The following is a 21,170-nucleotide window of genomic DNA, read 5'->3' as shown; positions in this document are numbered from 1 at the left end:
CTAATTTGGTGTGATTGTGTTATATGAAACTTGTTGAATTGAATATCGTACAGTACTATTCGGGCCTTTGAGCCTAGCAGGCTATAATGCCGGTGATATACTATTCGGGCCTTTCAGCCTAGCAGGCTATAATGTCGGTGAGATACTATTCGGGCCTTCGAGCCTAGCAGGCTATAATGTCGGTGAGATACTATTCGGGCCTTCGAGCCTAGCAGGCTATAATGCCGGTGATATACTATTCGGGCATTTGAGCCTAGCAGGCTATAATGCCGGTGAGATACTATTCGGGCCTTCGAGCCTAGCAGGCTATAATGCCGGTGAAATGATATCGGGCTTCGAGCCTAGCAGGCAAAATGCCGGTGAATGAATTCGGGTTTAAAACCTAGCAGGCTGAATGTCGTTGATTTGATAAAAGTCTAAAACTAAGATACCTCGTGTTAGAATGACAAATGAATACGTTCAATATGATAAGTTGGCCAGGTACGTATTATGTACTTATATGTGAGTATGATTTGAATTGAATCATAAGTGTATAATGTGATACATATGTGAATAAATGTTATATCTATATTTATGATCATGATATATTCGGTCAAGGTGTGAAAGTATGCGAAAATATTTGATTTATTTATGCCATATGAATTCAGATTAAGTGAAATTAGAATGCTAATTGTGCAATATGTGCTTGTGTATATTCGGCCAAATGGTAATATATCTAGAAAATGACCTCTTGAGAAATTGAATAATTGATGTATAATTGAGTGCATTTTGTAACACCCCCATCCCGTGACCGTCACCGGAATAGGTAAAGGGCATTACCGGGCTTGTAACTCATGTCAGAACCGTAAAATTTTGAACTTTTTCTTGAAATAAAGGTCATTCATTTAGATAAGTACTAAGCACGGCCAGGGATAAAATTTAAACTTCTCTAAGTAAACATTCAAAAGATGCCATTTTCGCATGGCTTATATACATTAACCAAAATATTCTTCCGCCACTAGTCTATTTTATACATGCCATAAGATAATCCAAAACATAGCAGTACCAAACAGTGGATAGTGATAGTGTGACTAGTTGCTGACGATCCCGAGCCTGTAGCTTCGCAATAAGATCTATAAAACAGAGGAAATAGAGTAAACGGAGTAAGCATTACAATGCTTAGTAAGTTTTAAGCAGTGTCAACAGATAACAATCAAATTATAACATAGTTGTTCGTATTTTTATTTCACTCTTCCTTCGGGCATACCATCCCTTTACCGAATATGCACATCTCATCATATACAATAGGCAGATAAACTTTCACATAAAAGTGAGCTCATGTGACATAGATATATCGTATGATTTCACATAACCTCTCACACTGATCCGATGTCACATAATCATAGGAATAGTCTCATAGATTGCTCTCGTATGCATCACATAACTACCTTATGATTTAGTGCAAATCAAGCTCACATATAAACTTGGAGTACATACCTGTTTAACCTTTCGCATTGAATATATTTATAAGCAATTCTTATTACGAAGTCTTACCCGGACAAAATCCCCACACGTAGTCATCGGGTCTTTAGAGCTCGGATATAGTACGAGCACGAAGCTTACGGACATTAATCAGTGATAATATTCTCGCATAAAGCCTGCGGGGTTTTAACCCGGATATAGTACTGACACAAATGCCCTTCGGGACTTATCACATTTATACACTTTCACATCCATCACGTTGGCCACTCGACCCTGTCACATATATACACTTTCACATTCATCACATCGGCCATTAGGCCTTTCACATTCATCACATCGGCCATTAGGCCTTATCACATATATATACACTTTCACATTCATCACATCGGCCATTAGGCCTTATCACATATATACACTTTCACATTCATCACATCGGCCATTAGGCCTTATCACATATATATACACTTTCACATTCATCACATCGGCTATTAGGCCTTATCACATATATATACACTTTCACATTCATCACATCAGCCATTACGCCATACTATCATTTCATATTCGAATACTCATAAACTTACAATATCACGATTTAGAATTCAAGTATGGGTTTAATCAATAGCTTATGAGCAACTAAAACAAGTTTATCAAGGTTCACAACATAATCTCAAATTCAGCACAAGCTGTTTTTCCTGAGAAATAGTCACTAAATTATTTATAACTGGAGCTACAAAACTCCAAATCACTTTCCGTTAATTTTTCTTGAATATAGACTCGTATATCTTCCATCCATAAAATTTCCAGAATTTTAGGTTTGGGCAATCAATACCAGATTTTTCTTAAAGTTTCCCCTGTTTCACTGTTTGACTAATCTGACCACTCTTCACTACGAATCAAATTTCTCATTTTACAGAATTCAAAATATGTTGTATTTGATTTCATTTGAAACTAGACTCATTAAGGAGTCTAAGCATATAAATTTTATCTTATAACCATTTTTTTAAAATTTATAATGATTTTCTAAAAACAGAACAGGGGATTTCGGAGTCATTCTGACACCGTCTCACACAACTTTAAATATCTCATTATCGGAAATTCCTTTGCTTACACGGTTTCTTTTATAAGAAACTAGACTCATTAAGCTTTAATTACATATTTTATTCAGCCTTTAACTCGACTCCCATAATTTATGGTAATTTTTCCAAAACGCTACTGCTGCTGTCCCTTGCAGATTTATACAATTTACTCTGTAAAGTTCTCATTCACATATTTAAAACATAATATCATATATGCCGTTTTTCATATCATTCTTCATTATAACTAAACTTATATGCTAGAAACTTACCTTAAAAGTTGTCGACGACTATAATTCTACGGCTATTCGCTTAGTTTTGTCGTCCCTTTTTCCAACTTTTGTCCTTGATGCTCTTGAGCTAATGATTAACAAATTTACAAATCAAAAAAAATTCTACCATGACGATTATAGCCGAATAACATAGACTAAGAAATTAATGTACATATAAAACGTATACATATATAATTAGCTCAACCTTCAATAATTCAATTTGCTAATTAAAACATAGAAATTTATAACCAATTCAAAATTCCTTAACAATGGCCGAATATCAAAAGGGCTATCAAAAGACATCATCAACTAACTAACAAGCATCAATTGTAATTCAAAACTTAGGTTCACATTTGGCCCAAGCAAACTTCATTTCAATTATGCCACTCTTAAACTTATCCATAATACCCTAAGTTCATTTAGTAGCTAGGCAACAATTATACAAAAACAACAAGCATTTAACAACAATGTACTTAACCAATTCCTTAAGCATACATTCGGCAATATACATATATATTAATGACTAAAACACTTAGGCCAATTCTAAATCATCCACAAATCTTCATGCTTACATGCCATAACCGCATGGTTCTTATCACACTTGGACCACAAAATGCATAAATTTCACAAATTCTAATTAATATCATAGGCTCAATTTCGGCTAACACTCATTTAAATACTTACAATTTAGCACTAATTTAGCATTTCAACATAGCCGATTGTCATTAAGCAATTTAGCCACAAACATTTAATTTTACCAAGCTCAACTCATCTATAATCAACCCTCAATACCCTAAAGCATAAAAAACGACATCAAAGAAATACAAACATCCATGACCGAATGTCATCTTCATAACTTTACAAAAACATTTGCCCTGAGCTAGCTTCTATACTTGATGGCCACTCCAAATATACAAAGATTTTCAATGATAGAGCATTAACATACCTTAATCCACTTAAAGGTGACCAAATGCCTTAACTTCAATTTCTTCTTTTCTTTCTTTAGGTACGGCAATGGAGGAAGAAAAAGATGAACCAACTTTGTTTTTATCACCCATTTCTTTTAATATAAGTTCATATTTCATATTATTTATTCATTTAACATTTAATTTATTAATATAAAAGGCATATATTTTGTATCCCATGCTCCTTATTTTATCATACTTCCCATGAAACACTAACTGAACATGTTTATGACATGTTCTTGCCCATCACACTTGGTCTACCATACTTGTCATGGCCGGCCACTACTAATTAGGGGGGAAATTGACATGCAAGTCCCCCCTTTTTATTTCATGCACTAATAGATCTTTATGCTTTGACCTATCACATTTCAAAATTTTCTCACATAAGTCCTATTTGATAAAATTCACTTACTATTAACAAAATTCAAACACGAAATTTTCACACATGCATATGTACATATAATGAGCATCAACTATGACGGTTAATTATCTTTATGACTCGGTTTAGTGGTCCCGAAACCACTTTCCGACTAGGGTCACTTTAGGGGTGTCACACATTTGTTGCATTGCTTAAAACTTACTAAGCTTATGAAAGCTTACTCCGTTTGTTACGTTTCTCTGTTTTATAGATTGTTGACTCTAGTAACCTGCCTGGAGAGGGATCGTCAGCAACTCGTCACACTATCTATCTTTTTGGTATTACTATATTTTGGAGCTAGTATGGCATGTATAGATAGACTTAGTGACTTATATTTTGAGATGTTGTTGTATATAAGCCATGTGAATATAGCAACTTTTGAATGTCGGTATAAGTCTGAATTTCGATCTTTAATTGTGTTTGACTATGCATATAATTGCTAATAAAATTATGTATATGTGAATGTACAAATGTAGCGTTTTGGTTTGGTAACTCTTCACAACCCTCTCCGGCGACGGTTACAGGTTGTAGGGGTGTTACAGCCCTCTCCTGAAGTTTTTGCAAATAAAGAGGTTGGTAATTAGCATTTTTAACCTGATTAGAACTATTACCTCCTCTTTGATTTCCTCCCCAACTTAGGTTCGGGTGATTTCTCCATCCAGGATTGTATGTATCCAAATAAGGGTTTCTACCCCTATTCTCAATGTAATTCACATCTTCGATGGGATTGTTAATATAGTGGAAGAGTGGTTTGTCTCCTCCAAATATAGATAGTGCATTATTCGAAGCCTCAATGTAGTTGAGTCTGTCCTTTAATTGTTGGTATATGTCATCCTTCTAGACAGTCTTCACCATAAATGGTCTTTGGCCATATGTATAGCGTTCAGTTAGCTACTGGCATGAGTTCATCACCATGTTTTCTATCAGTTCATATGTGTCCTCATATGTCCTATTCATCAAAGCTCTTCATGCTGCTCCATCTAACCCTGATCGTGCATATGCATCCAACCCATTATAAAACATTTGCTATCATAACTACTTAGGTAGTCCGTGGTATGGACATTCTTGAATCAATGTTTTAAAGCACTCTCAAGCTTCATAGAAATTTCCTCCATCTAATTGCTTAAACATAGAAATCTCTCTCCTTAGTTGGACTGTCTTGCTAATAAGGAAGAACTTTGGTAGGAATTTTACTGTGAGCTCGTCCCATTTCGTAATGGATCCCAATGGCTTCAAATCTAACCATGAGAAAGAGTTATCTATTAAGGAGAAGAGGAACAATTGAAAACGAATAGCGTTACCGGTGACCCCATTGTATTTAAATGTGTAACAAAGTTGAAGGAGTTGTTTTAAATTATGGTTTGGATCATTTGTCATTGTACCAGTAAACTAGAGATTATTTTGAATCATTTGAATTATTGCTAATTTGATCTCAAAATTATTGGTCGTAATAGTAGGCCTTATTATACTCCCTAGAACCATGTCTAGATTTGGTAACATATATTCTCTTAGAGTTCTTCCGTTACGCGCCATATTTGTAGGTAGCTGTGACAGTGGTGGTAAGTCTAGTGGGTTACCGTTAGCTTCGTTGAACAGTGGGTTCTCACGAGGTATATTGCCCACAACAGGTGGTGGGTTCTGCATCTATTGTTGCTGTTATTGTTGTTGTTGTCGATGATTCCTACAAATTATTCTTTCTAGATTTGTGGTTGGCTCTATAGGTGCTCCCCTACTGTGAGTCATACTTTAAACCTAACGAGGGAATACAATATGTTAACAAAAATTAGAAAAGAAAAAAATAAAATTGTATCTATAATTTAAGAATTTCCTAATTATCCTATTAATTGCATAAATTAAAATTAATCTAGTAATGTTGCCTCCTCGGCAACGGTACTAACAACTTGACTGCCTCCGGACCTACCAACATCTAGAGTAGAAATCCTACACAAATTTTGTTAAATAAGTGGTATACATAAGTATACAGGTCAGGTTGTAATATAGCTATAACAAAGTAAGTGAGCACTCTTAGGATCGTACCCAAGGGAGACGAGCATTAAATTAATCCTAACCTAAGCACAAATAGAGCTAATTAGTATTTTAAATAAAGAGAGAGTTTTTAATAACTAAACAAATAAAATAATATAAATGGAAAAACTTTGGGAAATTTGCTATGGAAACTTAATCAAATCTAAGCATAGATGACTAACTCACTTCAGTAGTAATAACTAATTGTTTCTTCATGTTCCTTGTTCAACCAACTAGTCGTTACCCTAACAGGATCTCTCGATCTTCCACTAGAATTACAAGTTATCAAGAACTACTTATCTCTCAACCTCACAGTCCAAACTAATTTAGGGTTACGGTGTTCACGGATAGGCCATACCAATTTTAGGTTAATTCTCACCTAGATGACTTCCTAGGGTCATCAAACCTAGAGTTTAATTTCTTCCTCTCCCAAATAGTTGATCTGCTAAGAAAACTCTGTACAACAATCAATTAATCATACATCTACTCGCTAATTGCCCATAAGAAGATTAGTTCCTCATGGATCTCAAAAACATAATAACCTTGATATAAAAGATGAATATTAATAGAAAATCAAGAGATGAAAGTTTAAGAAAAGCCTGAATTGTATTTAATTGAAGCACGAAATCCAAAAAGAGTTCATTGAGTTCCACAAATCAGATCTTCCAACAAGTGCAAAACTGAAAATAGCCTAAAACCTAAGAAAAGGGAAAAACTAAAAACTGAAACTATAAAGAAAATTATACAGTATGAAAAGTTGTCCATAACAAGTGTTAAATGAGCCTATTTATAGATTTAGGGTTGTCATCGTCCTCAACCCTAGGTTAGCCAACGCTCTCGTGTTTAATATTTGATTGTGCAGACCAAAATGCCCTTGGCTTGTAAGTATTTTTCATACAAGACTGGTGTTGTGACACCCTAGTGCCTGCGTCGCGACATCGAAGGTAGTATGCTCTTATTCAAGGTTGCTTCAGGGGTATGTTGTGACATCCCTTGGTGGTGTCACGACACTAAAGGCAGTCTTGGAATTCTTGCTCTCTGCTCCCTAAGTTGCGACATCAAACTCCCCGTGTTCCAACATAGTGACCAATATTGAGTTGGTACACCTTCTAATGATCTTACACACACTCACAAAGTATGTTAGCTCACCTTTAGGCCTCATTCAGCCCTTAAGGTCAATAAAAGACTGAAATTACACTTTTTATTGAATGTAAACGAAACTAAGAAACTTGATTAAAACATAATAAAAATGCTTGTATTCAAGCTCTTCAAATGCGAAAACTAATTTAATCTGTTACACCAAATTACGGCAAATCAAATATAAATTGTTGAGTGGTGAATGATTTAGCCTAAAATAACTTCGATTTTTTTTTTTTTGGAGAAGTTTTTACCATGGATGAAAACAAGTTTAGGATTTTTTTTTGTATAAGGACAAGAATAATTAAGGTCAAGTAATTGCTAATGAAAGATTAAGAAGCGGATCTTAGCCCAATGGAAAGCCTCGCTCTTTAATTGACATGTGTTCACTAGATGCAAAACAATGTTATGTCCTAAATGAGAGATTAATATCTTTAAAGGCAGGTTGAAGTTTCCATCTTACTTTAGAGCGTCCAAGGATTATGTTACTCTATTTCTTGTCAATACTCAACAACCTACAAGATTTGATGTTATGAGTTCTAAAAAGCAGGAGTATAGTGCAAAGGATGAGGATATGGGCAAGAAGCTTGTTGGCAAATCTGAAACTATGAACAAATATGAGTTGAAATCTATTGGTATTCTAAGCAATTGTTAATCCTCCAATTAAATTATTTTGTCTGCTGTGAACAATGATGAGAGAAAACGACCATTGAATGTTAATGGCATCTAAAGGGTGGGTTAATTGAAGTCCCTGCTATTGAGAATGGCTGACGTTCTGTGACAAGAAATTGAGGATTGATTGAAACATATATGAGAGTTTTTTTGTCACAACGAAGGGGCAAGGACTTGTACCTTGAAGGATGAGGTGGTTTCTTGACTTCCAAATAATGCAAAGGGTGCAAGACATATTCGTGCAGAAACTTCTTAAGAACTCAGTTGAAATATCATTATCTTGAAGCCACTAAAGTATCCAGTTGAAAATAAAAGTGCCATTCAAGGAATTCGTGTGGAGAACAAGTGGGGATCCGAACCAAACTAGTCTTGCAAAGGTGCAACTTAGGTAAAGATGATCAACGATTTTTCCATTTTCTTTACATAGGGGACAAAAGGAGTCGTTGGTTGAGAGCCTCCTGGGTAGAGGATCTTTAGTGGGAAGGTTATTTTTACATATCTTCCATTTTTCATCTTAAAGAGGATCTTGAAATGCCAAAAAATTTTCCATGGAGCTTGTTGAAGATCCCGCATAAAAGTACTGTAATTTATTTGATAAAAATGCTTATAAGCATTTTTAACCGAGAAAAGGACATTGAAATTCAATATCCAGACAAATCCTATCATATCCACCTTGGATGGATATCATTTTGTTGAGAAGATCAGAGGCTCTATCCAAATCAAGCAGGCATATGGATTTTGTCTTATCAAAAATAAAACTGTAAGACTGGACAAAAGAATAGGCCCGAAGGCCTAATCAAAGTAGGTGTAGTGGATCCATAGAAGTCCAACCAATAAGAAAGCTTTTCCAAAAATAAGCATTTCCATTTTTAATTTGTTCATTGACAAAATAATTATCATGACATAGGATAATATCATCCACATGTTAATTTCTGCTTGGGTCCTTTCTGTAAGGTCCAATTTCAATTTTGGACCAAAATGTATGACTAAAACAAAGTTTGGATACTAATATAGGATAAAAAAATTTAATACCAATATGAAAAAATATGTAAATTTTGAAAGCTAAATTGTGAATAAAACCTTCTTTTTATGTCATAAGTGCACATATTTAACTATGTTAATATCCAAAAGTTAAATCAAAATCAAATTTCTATATCAAATTGCATATCCAAAATCCATGTGTAATTTTGGGATTTTCCCTAATAAAATTGAAGCATTAAGAAATTATCTTCACATTCTCAAGCTTTAAATTATAAACCACATAATGCAAAAAAGAGGACTCGCTTCTAGCTACTAGTTAGAATATTAGAGAAAAACAAAAGATCAACTTGCAATTCAAATTGAAGCTTACTACTAGCCTGATATGCCTAACTGTATAAAGGACAAACTCAGTTTTGCAGAATATCACTATGTTTGATACGATTATTTGTCAATCCAATCTTTGAACAAGAACATCATGTATAGAGGAACGTTCACCGCAGCAATGAGAATAAGCATTCGGAATGTGCGAACAAACCTCTGTATTACCATCTTCGCCTTTGATTTGCTTGCTCTAGGTGGTAGCTTCTTTGGATCAACCTCAGAATCTGCATTTGTTTCCATACTCAAGCAGACCTCTGTCAGCTGATTAACACTCTTCTTAGCAGTTGCTCTCATCACAGCATTGCCCCTGTAACAATGGAAACAAAGAGAAGGAATCAGAAAGAATAAGAGTTCTGAAAATATCAATCTCAAAAGGGAATACCTAGTAAATTTACAAATGGCGGTATGCAATGAGTAACATAAAACTAATCGAATAAAAGCCAAAATATACTAATACAGTAATGCTACAGTTTTCATCTAAAGGTACTTATTAATGGGACTGAAAAATATGGAGATATTGATCTGAAGCACCTCTCTACTGGACCTATATTATTTGTGCGTGTGACAGGTTGGGCTAAAACTTTTTTGACAAGATGCATCGATCCATCTGCACCCCAAATCATCTCATACTCGTAATTTTCGTCTTCATTTTTCTCTTTTGTCCCATCTCTATAGATGTTTATCAACTTTCTGACACATTCCACCATATCATCAAATTGATGATGACAAAAGCTCAGACCACTTGTTGGCCACAGAAGGAGAGAAAGGATGGTCAAAACAAATAGTACTATATACCTGAAATTTGAAATTTTCAAAGAAATATTACTCAGACCTATATTAAAGCTCATAAGTGGAAACTACAACCATTTATTCCTTATAAAATAGTTACCATATGTAAATGTGTGTTTGCATTGGAAGAAAGCACAGACGAGTAAGTACAGCTTCTTCTGGCAAAGATGTATCTGAGAGTGGAGTTTTTCTAGCAGATAACAGCATGAAAGATGGATAGAGGTTCCCTTGCTGCCAGCTTATAGTCCCTAAAGTGTGCTGCATGTTATCAGCTAAACATGTCAAGTCCTGAATAAAAGGTAAATATGTTAGACATCATATGCTCACCTCTGTTACAGGTCCACCCTTTGACTCATGAGTCACTGTACACTGATCATGATCATGACCAGATAAAACAATAACCTGCCAAAACCACAAAAATGTCTCAGGCAAGTTGTTGGAAATGGCTTAAAACATTAGTTTTCTAATGCAAGTCCGAAAAAATTCTCTCTATGTACATATGTATGCATATATGCATGTAAGTGTGTGTGCATGCATACATATATGTATATGCGCACACAAACATATATATATACGTGCAAGCATTATGTACATACATGCAAGCATTCATACATACGAATTTATATCCATGAATGAGCATGCCCACGTACAAGATCAGCTCAGGAAAGGATTAAACATACTGGTCTGATTAAGTTTAGCAATTGGTTAGATGATTCCTCAGTGATGTAGTTCTGATAACTGCATTATGATTTCAACCATCAAGAGAGTATAACCTTCAAAAGCCAGTAGATTCCTGTTATAGGAAGAAGAAAAGAGGAAGAGGCTTACCTTACTTCTTTATCATAAATATTATGCCGTATTCGCTGAGAATGAAAAGTGTAGGAATACGTAAGTTTTAATACCAATTAGATTCAAATTTGAGAAACACTACAGAGGGACAAATAATACCTCTTGAATTGTATAAAACGCATACAACAAAAAAAAAATGTTCATTCAACAAAACGCAGATATGGTGATGATGGTGATGATGATGATGATGATGATGATAATAATAAACCAGAATACCTGATTGATAATTGGAGAGCCACGATGTGGTCCACAATCAGTCCAATCCCGCCGATATAATGGAATATGGCTCAACAAAACTCTTGGGTGTAATTGACGATCTAAAGAAATGTGATAAATGGATAAAAATCATTTATACAGTTGAGTCCAAACTTGACAAAACATGGGAATGCAAGTCAAATGTCAATGTCATAAACCTGATGAGACGTTGCTAACAAAATTCCAAGTTGCTGAAGCAACACTTCCTTCTTGATTCGCGGCAAAGGGTGCAAAGTTAGAGAGCCTTTTTCAAACACGAGGGGACATATATCAACCCAGAAAATTAAATGTCCCTATATTTTTAGTGTCTCAATTAGAACGCAATATATTTGTCTATAAATTTCATTTGAGACATTTGATAACATATTAATGACTCAATTACTTCATAAGTGATAGCAACTAAAGAGAACACACAAGACAATTTATGACGGACATACTAAGGCATAAAACATGCAATATTGCAGAAGCATTACTTCTTGTCTTGAGAAACAGTCTCGTTCAACTTGGAAGATAAAACAACTTCCTAGTAGAATTACAGGCATTCGTATAGTTATATGTTAGGGAAAAAAGGAGAAAGTGAAAAATGAGGAGAAGATCAAAGAAATTCAAGTTTTATGCTATCAGATCCCTAGCACAAAAAATTACAATAGATAGGCAAGAATCAGATGCCTTCTTGTTTACCATCCACAGTTTGAGCATCAATAGCTACAAACTCCACTTTTCCAACCATGAATTGATAATTTCTGCTCCCAAATTCTTTTTCATACCGTCTAACCACCTACATGGATGTAAAACTATAAGCTAATCTATTTCTGAAGAAAAAAGGACCAAAAGCATAAGACAGTGGAGCAACCATATTTGTCAAAAAAGCAACATATAATTTTCATGAATAACATAAAGAGTCACAGACAATGAATTTTACTCAACTGAACCCAAGAAATCCCTTAACCCAACAACTTGAAGCAAATTAGAACTGCATATTCAGAAAATTTCAAAGTGAAAAGTGTAAAGGTCACATCTATAACAATTTAACTCTCTATTAGACGTACACTTCCTATTAAATGTAACACTTAACTTAGCCTGACCTAAGATCTCCATTCATTTTCAGTCACTTCCACACTCCAATTCTCTCTTTATCATATTCTATCACAGCAGTAAGCTAGATACATTTAACATCAATCATATTTGGACCCTCTGAGCCATTCCTTTAACTTAAATGAATGCTGCCAAAATTACTCAGAAATTTATCATTTTGGCCCTCCTTTAGTTTTAATCTTTTTCTTGCTTCAATTCTTTCTTTTCCATATCACAGTCATTCCATGCACATAATGCAAATAAAAGTACTGAAACTAAATCATGCTTAGTTCTAAAAACGTAAACCTCATTTTTAATATTAACACGAGTAAATACCTCTGGTTTATGAGACTGAAGAGTTGCATAACCAATATCATGGTTTCCAGGAAGGTGGTAAACTTTAACAGTGGAATGTATTTCTTCTGTATTTAGACCAAACATATGCTTCAGACGGCTTAACGATTCCTGCCATCTGATCAACTAAACAATGTCAAGGGCACTCTAAATTAGAAAGGTAACTGAAGAGTTTCAAAGCAAAACCTGTTCCTCATTAGACAAAGAAAATAGTGAAGCAAAGATACGAAGAGGTGATCTTGATGGTGTTAGTAGTAGTACTAGTAATGCCTCATACTATGCATATAAAAGCATAAGCATGGTGGAAATATTCAAACTCCCAAACAGAAATTTGGGGGAAAAAAGAAGAAGAAAATTTTATTGTAAAGCATCCATGTGAGACAACATGATGTTACACTTAAAATTTTTTATTTACCAGAATGTGTTTAATGCCTTGAATTTCATTTTGAAATAAAGATGTTACGTAATTTCATCTGGAAAAGCTTGCCAGATCCAGAAAAGGCATACTTCCATGGATGATTTAACTTCAAACAAAGTAGCTAAAATGAAGTTTTAAGTAAAAACAGATAGTTACAAGCCTTACTCATCATCTGATAAATAAGGACCTCCATCAAAATAATCACCCAAAAACAAAATCACTTCTGGTTTGAAAGGAAGGATGGATGAGAAAAAGGCTCTGCGCATGAACAAATCTGTATAGAATTGTACAAACTCCAAAGCAAGTGATTTAGACGGCAGGCGAAGGGAGGTTTTGTCCATGATCTGTTAAAGACAACAAATATATGTTAGAATGCAACAAGGATGAATAACAGGACGAGGACAAGAGTACCTGTGGATCAGCAATAACAGCCACTTTGACATAATCAGCCGCATAACCTTTTCCATTCATCTAAACTTGCAAAACAAAAACTGTTAGTTCCTCTGTTGATTCGCTCATGAGCATGATAAAATGCGCAATAAACTGCATCAATGTGTTCTATTTGAGTTATACAGTGTTATCATCCATAATCACACCCAGAGAATCATTAATTGAGCACACTATAGTTTTAAGGAACTTAAACAGGTGCCAAGAATTCCTGAAATGTATAATGAGTATAGTTCAAACACTAGATTCCTTTGTACTAGGTGTAACAGATTAGCACTAAATAAGCATCATTCCAGTTTATCTAAGTAAATAACCAAAAGAAAAATGATCTGATAACAAATGTTAATTTGATGCTTTTGCTACTTTCTTTCATTCGGAAAGATAAAAATGAGTAGAGCATTTCACACATAAATAAGTAATCTTTTAGGGTAATTAAAATTTAATCAAATATAGGGAATTAGCTTTGAATCATTGAAGTTTGGGTTTCAACATATCTTCTGAAAGCAAAAAGCCTCAGGAATCGACAGCACAATTGTTAATACCAAAAATATCCCAATGCTGAAAGTTAAAACGTAAATTTTATTAAAAAGATACTAAACCCCACCACTGATTGCTTTCAGTCTTTTTTTGTTGTTGTTGTGGCTAAATAGAACTCAAATTTCTGCATATTTCAACCCTTTCAAAAGTAAATTTGCTTTTATAATTGCATCTTCTAAAATCAACATATTCTCAGCTTGGAACATGTTAATAATAGTAATGGAAATGAGATCAATTCAAATATCAATAAAACAAAAAGAAAAATGAAGATCAAATTAGTGAAAAGAGACGACAAGAAAATTACAGTGGAATCGGAAGAAGAGGATGAGGAAAGGTGAGGCCAAGAGCAAGAGAAGAGAAAGGGCATGTAAAAGGAGAACATCTCGCCGTAAAGGATGGTTGCAGTCCATATTAGGCATAGAAGCAGAGTCAATTTCTCGTGCCCTTTCATCTACTCTTTCTTTCTTGCTCGGATTCACTTAAGAAACCCTTTGGCGTTGAATGTTTGATCTACAACTGGATAATAAAGGTTTTCGGTGGGACGATGGAGAGAGAAAGAGACTCGGCCACGAGATCCGGCGGATCAGTGCAGTAAAGCCTGAGCCTAACAAGATCACCACAGAGTCAAGACATAAACAAGCGTTCAGATACGCTTTTTTTTTCTTCTTTTTTCCCTTTATTTTTGTTAGACACAGTAGACTATGTTACGACTTGGGCAGGTATGCGGGATGCTCGTCAGCTATGGTAAGATTTGTCGGTTAAAACTTAACAGTAAACCAACCCCTCAGGCTCAGGATTTTCTTCGCTTTTTTTATTGTCATAAAGAACATTGATAGATTAATTAAACATAACTCTGATGGACTCGGCACGCATAATGGGTAATAAATAGTTCGGTGGCTGTCGACAACAAAAGTGAAAAGTCCACGATTAGAGGATATTAACTAGGCTACTTAAGGGTATACAAAAAGGGATTCATCAAATTTTTGTTACAAATCAAACTAATAACAACCGAACCATCAAGCTCTACAATAATATTAGCTATCTTCTTGTCCCTAACAAGCATTAGACTACTTTTAAAAGTTTAAAACTCCGCTTGAACACTCATAACATGTGAGATATAACTATAAACTCTAATAACCTAATTTATTATATTATCTCCAATGATCATATGTGTTTTTGCCTTTCCAAGATTAGCAAGAACAAAACTATCTGTGTTTAGTTTAAATCATCTTGAGAGGGATGGTTATTATTTGATATCTATTATTGTAAGTAGTTTATATCTATGAAGAGGTGTAGATAGAGCATGAAATTCTACAACTTTAGAAAGAGTTATGGAGCTACTTGATTTGTCTCGACTCTTTCATGAAAAATGACGACATTTTGAGACAATTAAATTTATCATAACATAGAAGCAAAAATCACTTTCTAAGAAATTCTATAGAGATGATGCCAATTCTTGTCATTTTTCTCTAATCATTCGTGAAGCATAATATTATTTACGCTTTAGTTAGTCTCCCTTGGCCAAATTCAATTCTATCATTGTTTTATAACTGCATAGTCTCTTAGTAAGTGGCTAAGTGTTTCTAGTGTGTTAGGCATAATGAACTCTTGTCCTCTATATTTATTCCCCTACTACCAAAGAATGCTCTGGTTGGGACAATTTAAAGGAAACATTTCCAAAGAAAGATTCGTATTTTAGGAAAGACTTTAGATTTCCCAATAAGCTTTCACTAGGGTAAAGAGTTAAAGTGGTTTTCAACACTAGGATTCCTTCTATTCACAATAGAAGTGTTAGCACTAGCCATAGTGAAACTATTTATAGGATTTAGATTCCAACATAAAGTTTCATTTCCATGGGCCACTAAAAGTCTTGGTGTACTAAAGAACTAATTCAAACATGTTAGGAGTAAGTGTATTAAGGGTGTCATTATTACCCTCCCTAAAGGCTTTATTAATCATTTCATTTTTTTCACAAAACATTGTTTAAAAAAAAGTACTTATTTGAAAACCTTAATATTAAATTTGAGCATTTAACCAATTCAATATACAGTAATTCAAGGAAAACATGGGGATGGAAATAAATAGTACAAATTCATATATTTATAAATTTGGATAATATTTAGATTTAGATATTCAAATTATTAGTAATAAGGGATTCAAAGAAAATATGAATATTAACCTTTGGATATCCATTATGTAAATCTATTTTGTTTTTTGTTTTTTTTTTTTTTTTGCAGATAACAAATACAAATTTAGATAATGGATATATAAATCCTCTTTATTTGTTCGAATTTGAATATCTGAAATACTTTTTAATTTTTTTTACTTTTTTACTTAATAATTGCAGATATTTCATGTACAATACAATTTAGATTTAATGCGAAAAAAATGGATTCAAATCTTAAAACAAATTTACAAATTCGAATATAAATTTTTTATTTTTTATTACTTAATAATTGCAGGTATTTAATGGACAGTACTATTTATATTTGATGCATTGTCATCCCTAAAGAAACCCTCCAATCATACACGTATCTAAGATATGGTTAAAGGTTATAATAAAGGTATTGAATATTAAAAATAAGTGCAGTTAATAGCTTAATCAAATTTCCATCCACAATAGCAAATTTATCTTAATTCTTATACACCAAAACGTCTTTCAAATAAAATAAACTACCACCCATTCAACAAATACCTCCAAAAGTCCTTCCAACAGCAGGATTCGCATCGTTGCATACTCCTCAAAATCTAATCCTATGACAAATCCTTGGGAACCAAATCTCTTGCAATGGTACATTAATATCCTAAAAATTTTTTATAGCATTTGACATTTTCTATAGAAATGTCAGCACCAGCCATTTTATGACAAAAGCCTTGACTCCATAACCAGCATCAACTAATATAACAATTTTGTTAGCTTTCCTATTCCAAAATCATAGGAAATTAGCAACAGAAACATCAGCAAATAAGGAAAAAAACAAACAGCATCAATTCTACAAATTTTGCCTCTGTAGGAGGAAACACCAAAATGGTGAGGATGGAACTCAGGATTACAGTGATTTTGCAGACGGGCAAAAACAGAAAATAACAAAGAGAACTCGAGTGAAAAGAACTTCACCACTCAACTGAACTGCATTTATGTCCTCCAATAACAAAATTTATCCTTAGATACGGCAAATGGCCAAAGGAACTCAGTGTTGATCATGATTAAAGCAGATGAGGTGAAAATGTGTGCAGGAAAGGAAAACAGATAAGGGAATGATAATTATTTTGAAACTAGTAACATATGATAGGAATTCTTCTTTTAAATTTCAATAACTCTTTTTCACTGGGTCACACTCTGAAAACAAGAAACTAAACAGCAGATCAACTTATAAGCATAAGCAAAAGTAAAAGAAAGAGCCATTTTAAACTCGATACTTGTCATTCAAAGTTATCATCCTTGCCAGGTTGTTAAGCCTTCTCTGCGTTTAACATTGTCATTCACTAAACCCCAATCCTGGCATCCTTCCTGCAAGTGATCTAAAGTCATATATCATGGGCTCAAACCTCCAGTTTGATTTATTCATTGGTCTTTTAACCAAGCTAAGGGTCCACTTCCCCTCACCCCAGAATACACACAGATTCCTGACAATTGTCTCTAAAGGAATCTCCCTAATCATAAAAGGCTCAATGAAGTGCTTATCATCAGTAACAATTCTAGTGCATCTCGTGACAATAATCCGCCATCCATTCTCCGAATTTGCCAAGCTATACTGCACCCATTCTCCCTCCTAACCAACCAAACATGATGTCAAAATCAACTTGGTGATTAGGGAGGTCCGGTGAATCTCCTTGCGCTCTTCTCACTGGAGTGATGTCTTTTTGCCTCTCCCAGCACACCTTTCTGCATTGCTGAGTCTGGGCACTTGCCTGTCCAATTACCATAATAGGACTTGGGAGTAACCTTATCAAATAGGACTCACATAGCATCTTTAAAGAAATTTTTATCATCAAATTCAATGTCAAAAAGGTCCAAAATCCACTTGGATAAAATGAATCCAGCTTCTATATATTTTGCAAGAAATATTGTTACTTCCATAACTCAGCATGTAGAGCAGATTGGTTCCTTGCCAGATTATGGCAGAACAGATTGCAGTTTCATTTTCATCCTGTTGAGCTCCATCAACTTCTCCATTTCATCATACTGCTTTAGAATTCTCTGCATCATATGATTAACTGATTCACTCATATGCCTTCCTCTCTCCAAGATTTGTTTGCAGCATTGATATGCTTCTTGCCACCGTCCCCGAGAACACAAACCTGTTGCCAAAAGATCCAGTGCATGGCTATGAGGACAATGCCCTTTCTGTAATAAATAATCCCATAAATTTAAAGCAAAATGCAAATGCTGGTTTCCACAAAAAAATTTCATTAGCATCACCACTGTCCGGGTCCTAGGAATGAAATTTCTCTCTAGCATTTTACAGTAAAGCTCACTAACTCCTTCAATGCCACTCAACTTCATCATTCCTAAAAACATTGTATGATACGTCACACCATCATACTCAATCTGCTTTCTCTCCATCTCATCCATCAATTCAATGGCAGAATGTATATCTTTGGACCTAATAAGGGAACTGATCATAGCATTATAAGCTCCAACATCAAGCTGTAAATTTCTTTTAGGAATTTCATCAAACAACTGCCTCGCCTTTGGAATATTTCGAGCAACACCAGCTCCATGAATCAAAGTAGTGATTGTTTCAAGTGTAGGCAAGCAGTGGACCCGTTCCATTTCTTCAAGAAGCCGCAGACCATCCCCCAAGCATCCCTTCTTACAGTAAGCATCGATTCGGATGTTATATGTCATACTGTTAGGCTTGAAACCTCTTCGAATCATCTCATGGTAAAAAAGTTCCATTGCAGTAACATTGCCCGATTCCTTGAATCCCAAAAGCAGAATATTCATGGTCTTGGTATTAGTTGGAAATCGAGAATGCATCTTCAGGAATACTGATCTGGCCTCTTTCATCTCCCTCTGCGAGCAAAAAGCTCGAAGCAGAACATTGAACTCATCAGTACTAAAATTCCTCCCAGCAAAAACTTCAGTCTCCATCCTTTTGAATGCTTCAAGGGTGTCTTCATAGGATTGAAATTTAGCAATTTTTGCTAACATGATGCTCATTGATTTAAGGCTAAGCAGGGAAGGGTGCGAACACTGCATATCCATCATCAATTCCCAAGCTTTATCAAAATAGCGCATACGTGTGAGGATATGGAGTGTTTTTTCAAAAGCACCCACACTTGGAGCATGCTGAGAATGGTGGATGGAGTACTTAAAGAACTCTAAGGCTTTCAATCCATTTGAGTGTGCCGCAAAAAGACGACCAAGAACACTCTCCACAAAATATGAGGAAAGAGAAACAGGTGGGATATGCCGGAGAAGGGTCGGTTCAAGTGGTTCATCTGGAAACGAATGGTCATTGATAATTCTAGTGATTCTGTCAACTTCAGTTTTTATTTCAGAGGCAAAAGGAGAGAGGCTGGAAGATTTGCAGGCAACGGAGAGAAAACGGCATAGATTTGTTCTTGGAAGTTGAAGAAGTTGACTAGATTTCATCATTTGCAATAATGAGATCATTTTTCTCTCCTAAATCAACTAGGGTAGGAAATTTTTAACCCAATTCGACCTTTCCATTTTGTGCCAAAATGGTCACTTTTTTCATCCCTTTGCCTGCATAAACAAAACAAAGCACATCAGGTAATCAAGATATTTTTGTTCAAAATTCAAATGACAAACCGATAAGACCAAGCTCACAAAGAGATATTCCACCCCAGTAGCTTACTGCATTCCTAATGGAATCAACTATTGTGAATTCAAGTCTGAAACTACCGAATCATTGAAGCTTGAATGCATATTCACTAGGATTTATCATAATCCCTTGCTAGCGAAACATTTACAAATAAAAAAGGTTCAATTATAAGTGAAAGGGGATATGTAATTTCCACTTCACAATTGACCAGTTGTCTAATAAGCACACTGCTAGAAAGTACATAAACCGAATGGGCAAATGGCCCATTACTGTCATGATTTAAATCCAAAAGGAAAACCAAGACTGGCGAGTCAATCATAGAACGATAAAGCGAAGCAAAATGCTGTTTCTGAAAGCACTACAATTACGCAGAATTGACAAAAGGGGAATCCAAGTTGTTTCTTCTTTTTTCAAGTAAATTGGAAAGTACCTCATATCTGAAATGTGAAGAAAATTTAAACAGATTCAAGATGAGTAGCAACTAAAGTGGAGTGCAGTGGGAAAGAAAAAGAAGCAAAAAAGAGAAAACAATAAAAGAACAAGTAAGAAACCTGATAGGTCGTTAAAGTTCAGTGATGATTGATCTTCCATGGAAAGAAAAAGGATTCGATGTTGTAATGCTGGGCGGGCTGTTAATTGTGAAAGAGAAGTTATTTGAAGTTTCAGGAAGAAACGGAGAATGGAAGATAATTTTGGAGATTTTGAGTATGGGCGGTCGGTAGGGTTGGGTTGTGGGTCGGGTGGGTGCTGCAGGACACTGGTTAGAAAATTGATTAGGTTTAAATTTACGGAGGCTTGTATTTTTTGAAATTTAAATTTTAGTTTTAGAATTTTAATTTTAAGTTTGTGTTTTTTTTTTAAATATTATGGAGGAGTCTGATAGTATTTTATTTCTTTTATATTTAGATAATTATTTAAAATTTAATAAGAATGATAATTTTTTGAAAAATTATTAAATTATTAAAAATTTATTTATATTAAATTTTAATCTTAACCTAAAATTAAAATAACACTCACAAAACCCAAATCCAAAATAATAAAATCTATTACTTTTTTATTTTTCAGTGAGTCGTATTTATATTTCACCTCATTTATTTTGACCATATTTCCTTAAATGTTCATTTTTTTATCCAAATCTGTAACATATTTTATCAAATTGATCCACTTAGCATATGGATTGCAAAACTCGAATCGATAAATAGATTCCAAACCGATCCGCTTCAAACAAATTTTTTTCTTTTGAAAAGTGGATGTGGGGTGGATTTTT

At 34.5% G+C, this 21,170-nt stretch overlaps 2 protein-coding genes and 1 non-coding gene across 8 annotated transcripts; 1 reads left to right on the top strand and 2 right to left on the bottom strand.

Moving 5' to 3' along the window:
- The first annotated feature begins 5,234 nt into the window (after positions 1-5,234).
- LOC121212805 (small nucleolar RNA R71) lies at positions 5,235-5,341 on the top strand. The gene has a single exon (XR_005908179.1). It is a non-coding gene; the product is annotated as a small nucleolar RNA R71 (small nucleolar RNA).
- Positions 5,342-9,205: 3,864 nt separating this feature from the next.
- LOC107890468 (uncharacterized protein C630.12) lies at positions 9,206-14,957 on the bottom strand. 5 transcript variants are annotated; one of them, XM_041084704.1, is made up of 13 exons: positions 14,413-14,957; positions 13,536-13,595; positions 13,290-13,468; positions 12,689-12,824; positions 11,961-12,056; positions 11,437-11,497; positions 11,240-11,340; positions 11,003-11,037; positions 10,855-10,912; positions 10,502-10,576; positions 10,275-10,432; positions 9,917-10,180; positions 9,206-9,692 (listed from the first exon to the last, which is right to left on the bottom strand). In XM_041084704.1, the coding sequence occupies exons 1-13, from the start codon at positions 14,557-14,559 to the stop codon at positions 9,446-9,448; spliced, it is 1,617 nt and encodes a 538-aa protein (XP_040940638.1). In that variant the 5' UTR covers positions 14,560-14,957; the 3' UTR covers positions 9,206-9,445. The 5 variants fall into 5 exon arrangements, with proteins under 5 accessions (XP_040940638.1, XP_040940641.1, XP_040940640.1 ...); XM_041084707.1 differs by having other exon boundaries at positions 9,930-10,180; XM_041084706.1 differs by having other exon boundaries at positions 13,536-13,600; positions 14,413-14,548.
- Positions 14,958-17,211: 2,254 nt separating this feature from the next.
- LOC107890461 (pentatricopeptide repeat-containing protein At3g61360) lies at positions 17,212-20,652 on the bottom strand. Of its 2 annotated transcripts, XM_016814900.2 has the most exons (3): positions 20,455-20,652; positions 20,334-20,340; positions 17,212-19,824 (listed from the first exon to the last, which is right to left on the bottom strand). In XM_016814900.2, the coding sequence occupies exon 3, from the start codon at positions 19,729-19,731 to the stop codon at positions 18,226-18,228; it is 1,506 nt and encodes a 501-aa protein (XP_016670389.1). In that variant the 5' UTR covers positions 19,732-19,824; positions 20,334-20,340; positions 20,455-20,652; the 3' UTR covers positions 17,212-18,225. The 2 variants fall into 2 exon arrangements, with proteins under 2 accessions (XP_016670389.1, XP_016670380.1); XM_016814891.2 differs by lacking the exon at positions 20,334-20,340.
- Positions 20,653-21,170: the final 518 nt, after the last annotated feature.

This window comes from Gossypium hirsutum, chromosome A13 (assembly GCF_007990345.1).
Source record: "Gossypium hirsutum isolate 1008001.06 chromosome A13, Gossypium_hirsutum_v2.1, whole genome shotgun sequence".
Taxonomy (NCBI): Eukaryota; Viridiplantae; Streptophyta; class Magnoliopsida; order Malvales; family Malvaceae; genus Gossypium; species Gossypium hirsutum.
This window is presented reverse-complemented; position numbering and strand designations above follow the sequence as displayed.